Source organism: Branchiostoma floridae, chromosome 6 (assembly GCF_000003815.2).
Source record: "Branchiostoma floridae strain S238N-H82 chromosome 6, Bfl_VNyyK, whole genome shotgun sequence".
NCBI classification, from domain to species: domain Eukaryota; kingdom Metazoa; phylum Chordata; class Leptocardii; order Amphioxiformes; family Branchiostomatidae; genus Branchiostoma; species Branchiostoma floridae.
The window spans coordinates 17,641,483-17,649,068 of NC_049984.1; the positions used below are offsets into that span (position 1 = coordinate 17,641,483).

Consider the following 7,586-nt stretch of genomic DNA (forward strand, 5'->3'; position numbering starts at 1 on the left):
ACCAGTGTAGGCAGGTATTTAACACTGTACCATCCTTTTAGCATTCTTGCAATTAAAATGTACTCAGAGGAGGGAAGGAAAATAATTTGTGATGTGCTGATTGCACTGCAATTTCAAAAAAGATATTAACAGGGAACCATAACGATATAAAAAGCAAAATTTGTCTTAGAGATTCCAGCAGAAGTCAGTTAAGGATAGAAAATTCCAGCACATTTGATTATCACCTGAAAGGATATAATCATATAAGGCGTTTAACTTTCATTACCTGAATAGTCTCCAGATGGGGATACGATGAACTGAAAGTCAAAGTGGGTGTCCGAGAGAGAAGGCCGGAGCCACACGTCTGTCCCGAGGGACAATGCCACCCTCAGGCTGTAGGGGACGACCCGTGAGGTGCTCAGGACATCCTGGCTGTTCAACCCTGTGTCCACCAGGTCAAAGGTCACAATACGGAGATCCATCCCATCTGCAGAGAAAAATTTAAAAAACATAAACATTTGTTTTGATACAGATACATTGTGTTGTAAACTCTGTACATATTCAGCACAAGGGACAGGGAAACACTGTCAGTACCAGGGACAGGGAAACACAGTCAGTACCAGGGACAGGGAAACACTGTCAGCACCAGGGACAGGGGAACACAGTCAGCACCAGGGAAACTCAGTCAGCACCAGGGACAGGGAAATACTGTCAGCACCAGGGACAGGAAAACACAGTCAGTACCAGGGACAGGGAAACACTGTCAGCACCAATTTTGACCGAAAATATATGAAAATAGATAAAATTTTGAATCCCTGGAAAGAAAAAGGACTATCACTTATGGGGAAAGTCACTCTGGTAAATACACTTATAGTTTCACAGTTTATATCTTTATTGAGTTCGCTCCCGTCTCCATCGTCAGCTTTTTTTGACAAATATGAAAAAAAGATTTTCAAGTTTTTATGGACCCGAGCGAATTAAACGAAAGACAATATATAATGATTATGATCAAGGTGGATTAAAACTTCAAAATCTGTGAGCTGTCGATCTCAAACTGAAGGCCGCCTGGGTGCCAAAATTGCACAAAAACGAAAGTTGGTTTTGTTCTAAACTACTGTCCTTCTCTAATCCTGTTCTTAGAACCAGTACGTTTCCTTTTGCACAGCTTAAAATGAATGACTTCGAAATCTTGATTAAAAAAGTAGTCAGCCTGTTTTTTCGACAGGTTATACAAAGCTGGTTGAAATACCAACTATGCCCCCCAGAAAATAGCATACAAGTCAAACAGCAACTTCTTTGCTTGAATTCACATATTTGTATAAGTAGGCGACCCCTTTTCTCCTCAGCCTTCTTCAATAAAAAAGTACTTTTTGTAAACGACATTATTGATGCTGAGAATAATTTTTTGTCTTTTGACAACTTTGTAGTCAAATTCGGAGATGTCTGTACAGCTTATCAATATCATCAACCATTGTCAGCTATTCCTCCTCAATGGAAACATCTGCTAAGACAAGGCTCCTCAGAGCTACGTGTTTGCATCCCTGCCTGTAGAGATGTAACCTGGCTACATAGTAAAAATATTAATAAATGCCTATATGATTTCTACATGAATGAAGCCAGATTATGTGAAACTTCAGACAGGATACAGTACACGTGGGAAGATTATTTCAACTGTCCAATACCATGGCAAAAGGTTTATAGTCTACCTTACAAAATTTCCATTGACTCTAGTGTTTGCATGTTTCAACATAAACTATTGTTCAAATACTTGACCGTGAACAAGACTTTATACACTTGGGGTTTGAAGGAGTCGCCCATATGTGAATATTGTAATGAAGATGAAGAAACAGTCTTCCATCTCTTTTTTCATTGTAGAGTTGCTACACTTTTCTGGATGCAAGTAGAAGACTGGTTTTTCATCAATACGGGGGAACATTTAAATTTGAACCTATTTAAAGTTATTTTTGGTGATTTGAATTGTCGGTGCCCAGTTTCTGCCAATATGATTATCCTTCTTGGCAAACACTTTATTTTCAATAACCGTCAACGCTCTCTTAATTTACAAGCCTTTATTTCATATATGTCATACTTCCATAGGCTAGAATATATTATAGCAAAAAGGATGGATAAGATAAAAGAACACTTTGGTAAATGGGGGAAAATAGCTTTATCGTTAAAACAGTGAATAGTGAACAACATATATACAACTTATCATTTCCTTGTTATATACAAATGTGTACACTGCTGTTTTCTGGTTTTATTTATCTTTTGTGTACCGCATGTCCTTTCGGTATTATTGCTCTATGTATGATATGTGTACCTTGTGTTTGAAAAATCAATAAAAAGTTAAGAAAAAACAAACCCAAAAAAAAAAAAAAAAAAACACTGTCAGCACCAGGGACAGGGAAACACAGTCAGCACCAGGGACAGGGAAACACAGTCAGCACCAGGGACAGGGAAACACAGTCAGCACCAGGGACAGGGAAACACAGTCAGCACCAGGAACAGGGAAACACAGTCAGCACCAGGAACAGGGAAACACAGTCAGCACCAGGGACAGGGAACATATTCACACCAGGGACAGGGAAATACAGTCAGCACCAGGGACAGGGAAACACAACATTTCAATAACTGAACAAACCAACAGCATGTTTTAACCTACTAGCCCATACCTGTGCAGGATGTGTCCCCATGTTGTCCATTCACAGAGATGTCCTCCACAGACATGATGTTGTTGTGTTTGTTTGTTTCCAGGATGTTGTTGTTGGGGTCGACCACCACAGAGATTGTGTTGGACATGCCACAGAACCCCATCAGCTCCTCCATGGGCAACTGGATAGAAGCACCTGTTAAAAGTTGGAGGAAATAACAGTTGAGAATGAAATATTGTTTATCACCATGGTGATGGAGGTGGTATTTAATTTTGGGCATTAATGCCACACCAGTCAGAATCATTTGACAATTTAGCATTAATGCTGTCCTTATGGGGTTGACCATGGATGATCATTTCATAATTCAGGATCCTGAGACTGTTGCACTCCATAAAATCCACACACAATGACACAAAGTTTTAGTCTATCCCTACTTCCCTTAAGAGTGTTGATGTTACCTTGAGTGGTTGTATACACTGAGAGCCTGTAGTCTCCTCCACAGATCTGGTTATTGTTCCCCCCACATGGGTCATCACACTCTCTCTCCATGGCTCTCCCATGTCTGTCATACTCCTCCCCACAGAAGCACTCCACTCCATTCTGCAAGCCTAGTAGGAAGAACATGATCATAATGATTCTGTTATACCTTCAACATTGTTGACGATCTTTGGAAGTACTTCGCGATCGCTGGAAGGTCGACCGATTTTAAGATTGACAGAGGGTCATGCGTATTCTTGGCCTGAAAACCGTCCCTGTCACATTAAGCGAGGCTTGAGCGATTGCCTAAGAATGCATTTATGATAATGACATGGTGACACCTCTTGCCCGCAGACGAGGTATGACAAAATGTTCCTCACCAAAAGGCGATAGTTCAATCAATCTTGATGTCTTAGTGGGAATCTTTTTAACCATTTAATGGTCCGCACGGGCAGAATAGAAATGATCACAGGAAAGGAGTTGTGGGATGAACCCAGTCCGCAATGTCATTTAGAGCTCGCAGACTCATCGTCCAATCAATTTTTGCAATGTGACAGGGGTATATTTAATACAAACCACATACACACTACAATGCAGAAGTCTTTTGTAAGCATAAGACTGGATTTAAAATCAACTATGCTCATGATTCCACCACCGTATCATCATATCACTATAAAAAAATAACTTCTTGAATGTCTAACTTGAACACCTGAAGTGTGCATACCTTCAGGATTACAGATACTGCATTAAAATTTCAATATTTTGATAGATCTTTAGAAATTAACTTTCTTTAATGTGATGTACTTATGGCATAGGCTCCATGGAGTTATGAGAGTTGATGTTGTAGCAACATTCCAAAGCACAAGTAGACATTTTACAGAAGTTTCCTATCAAATCAGAAACAATGTCATGTCCATTTTCTTAATGAATGTTGAAGTCCATACCTGCATAAGAAGTGCTATGGGCTGCACAAGCCTGGATACATTCTCCCACAGTAAGTGCACTGTGAAGTAGGCCTATGATGTTCAGTGCCCGCCCAGGCTTCATGTCTTTGAAGCACCCAATGTAGCTCCCTTTGAAAAGATAATAATAGTTAACATGTAGTTTCCAATACTTGCTGTGTAGTGATAGAAGATGCAATAGGTTTCATTGTATACGCTTGTTGTGTAATAAAGTCTTTGACAAAATGGGTATTCACTGTTATTGCCCCTCAAATGCAGTGGAAGACGAGAGTCAGTTTATCTCTAATTGTTCTTTTTATGATGATATAAGAAACCAACTATTTATGAGTGTATTCAAAATACACGCTTACTTTCTAACTATCCCGGACAACAAGAAATCAATTATATTATTAAAATCAAAGAACCCACACATTATAAAAGAAGTGGGTAAATTCGTCTTCCACTGCCTAAAAAAAAAGAAGTCAAACCCAACAAAACCAGAATAATGTACATTTCAGTAACACAGCATAGTCATAGAATGTAGTTCCTGGCACCTTTGTATTTTCCTTGTTATACATGTTGTTTGTACCTGGAATTAGCCCTCAGATCAGGCAAGAACTTGCAATAAACATATATATTATCTTTACCATCCATCTAGAAAATCTAAAAACTAAGTCCACAAAATATAAGCAATGCCTTGGGGGGAATATGAGACTCATCTGTAACTAAAGGACTTCTGCACAAATATACAGATTGCAATTCTCTGTCAAGCATATTAATTAGATACAGAGCCTTTGCATGCTATACATACACATGTAATTTAATAACAGTGTTGATGTTTTGAAAGATTTTTTTTAAGATCATTGGACTGGTAATGTTGGCCTTATTTCTGTGGGTTGTCTTTCTTTCCATTATAGTTATACTTTCATTTCAGGTACATGTGTATAGATATATCTCAATGTTTATGACAACCTACCAAGATTGATAGTCCTGTCAGAGAGAGTTTCCTCATTGATGTGAGCTGCAGTACTGGGCAGAATTGCTGTGGGGAGCTGCAGCTTGTGGCCCCGCCGAGAAACAAAGACCTGGTAATTGAACAGCGGCTCATCCCCTTCAACACTTGGCCAGCCTCCTGAGTCTACAAGTAAGAAATGATAGTATTAGCAAGAATATCAAAGTAAATTCTCAGTCTTTAAGACTAGTCACTTTCAATATGGTAAATCAGCTGCCTAGGAATATGGAAAATCTAGCTTAAAGTGTCCCAAGGCAATCTGGTTTCATACACAAGTACACACTGAGATATTCATAATGTCATCCAAAGATTACTTATTTTTACCGACAGGTTACTGTACAATTGTGAATTGTGAAAAAATCAAGGTTGATGAAGTTGGGATACAGTAAACAGAAATTCAAATATTCCATTCAGGACTGTTTCCAGTGTTAATGTTAGGCCTAGGAAAAAAAGATGTTGAGTTTCATGTCTCGGCCCTGAAAAAAATTAGAGTCGGTAGGTGGAGATTATCAATTATATTATTGTTTACAAATCTGTGGATACATTTGTTTTTCATCAAGACAGGACAAGTATTATTTTACTTGAATGGGAGGCAGGCTACATAAAAATTCTGAGTGGAAAAAAAAAGAAATTCAAATGATGTCAATGTGTTCCTCAGTGTACACTTCCAGTATCCTGACCTCTAAACAGCTAAAAAAACTGCTGTGTAAAGAGATACTGATAAAATATAGCCCTCCCCCCCCAAAAAAATGGAGTACTAAATTCTGATTGCAGAACTTACTGATGATGTCTACACCGATGTTCAGCTGCAGATCTGTCTGTCCCCCCAGCAGCAGCCTGTCCGAGGGCTGGACTCCGAAGTCTGCAATCATCAGGTCTACAGCATCTGCAAAAGGACAAGGAATTTGTTTTTAGCTCTTTTAGAAAACATACTATGGAAACATGCAAAGGGTAAAAACAGCACAAGGTTATAATTTTTCCATATGTTGAAGCAAATAAATCATTCATGCAGTTAACGATACTTGAAAACTTGATGTACATGTATGTGACTAAAAGTACAACACAAGGAATTTCATCCTTGTCTTGTGTTGTACTGCTGTGCTGGTGTGATCAACTGTCACTGATCTAACTGTATGTTTCCTCTGGATACATAGTTTTCAATGATCAGCTCTATGTTTAATTTGTGCTTTGTAAGTATTTATGCATCTGAACAGGCACATTTAACACAATGACAATAGTACTGTACAATGTATAGTACGTTCAAGCAGTTCTTGGACAAGCTGGTAGGCTGGGAGAGGATAGAAGAAAAATTTCCATACTGGTTTTAAGTTCGCAGTGGCCACAGTGAAAACCGTGAACATAAAACCATAATTATTATTTTTTTTTCTGCAGTTACAGTACCTGGAGCAGTACAGCTTGAAGAGTCTATGGTGATCTCAGCTGACACCCAGTTGTTATAGAGGATCCAGTCCATGCCGGCCGCTCTGGACAGGACAACCAGGAACAGGCGGTCCAACCGCCTCAGGCACGCCAGCTCGGAGATCTCTGTAACAAGCAGAAAATGAAAAGTTAACTCAAAGATTCTTTCTATGTTACTGATTCAGACATTGATGTTGTTACCATATTTCCTTTGAGGAATACAAAATTTTCTCAACGTTTTGGCCATTTCACATTGAAACGCATGTTTCTCTGGTGGGTATGACATAAATGAAATACAACACGGTGCATTCCTAACCCTCCAGTGTTGTATTGTGTTGTTTTAACATACAATGCAGATCACCCTCTGGCATACGAGCGATCCTATATTTACCTGCAGTTGGACTGGTACCATGGGTGATACGAAATACACTGTGTTGTATTTTGCATTCATGCATGCTGAGCCTTATGATTCTCTGATAATTCTTATTCAATTTAACTCATACATCAAAAAATGCATCAAAGTGTCAAAGTGTAAAGTCCTGATCTGACTTTGATTTTACTTCTAGCTGCACACAGTGGTAGGTGGTCTGCACAAAGTGTGCTACCTGAGTTAATGAACAGATTGTGCCAAACAAGAAATAGATGTGCAGTGTAACTGGGCAGCTGGGTATTTAAAGCCTTTGACAGTGACAACTATGATAGACCAACCTATGATGGCCGATGCGTTGGTGTAGCGTTTGGGGGTCATGGTGTGGTGAAGGTCATCAGCATGCTCCTCCTGCCACTCAGGGGAGAACAGGAACTGTTCTGGGGTCAGGTCAAAGGCCACGTCCATGTTCAACATGGCGCCCTGCTGAGCAAACACCTGCAAGGGAATGGGTATAAAACATGTTCATTAATTTGTGTCCTGTTTTTTGGGGGGGGTTAGATTCTTTTGTCTCAGACAACAATGAAAAGTTTTCAGCACAAAACAAAAACTGTTTTTTAAAGTCACATATTTACAATACTGACCGTACTTGTGGTCCAACTCCTATTATGAGGTCTGGCAATATTCCGACACATTTTGTGTCTGTTTGTATTACATACCCAGTAAACTGCCTCATGGCA

The 7,586-nt window shown here is 39.3% G+C and overlaps 1 protein-coding gene across 1 annotated transcript in view; it reads right to left on the bottom strand.

Annotated features, from left to right (window-relative positions):
• LOC118418157 overlaps window positions 1-7,586 on the bottom strand; it is a 97,397-nt gene that overhangs the window by 36,306 nt on the left and 53,505 nt on the right. The window contains exons 46-53 of the mRNA XM_035823993.1: window positions 7,188-7,344; window positions 6,462-6,605; window positions 5,842-5,946; window positions 5,025-5,186; window positions 4,052-4,180; window positions 3,089-3,238; window positions 2,652-2,825; window positions 266-466 (exon numbers count right to left, since the gene is read on the bottom strand). Coding sequence (XP_035679886.1) covers window positions 266-466; window positions 2,652-2,825; window positions 3,089-3,238; window positions 4,052-4,180; window positions 5,025-5,186; window positions 5,842-5,946; window positions 6,462-6,605; window positions 7,188-7,344 — 1,222 coding nt within the window. The remainder of the gene's footprint in view (window positions 1-265; window positions 467-2,651; window positions 2,826-3,088; window positions 3,239-4,051; window positions 4,181-5,024; window positions 5,187-5,841; window positions 5,947-6,461; window positions 6,606-7,187; window positions 7,345-7,586) is intronic.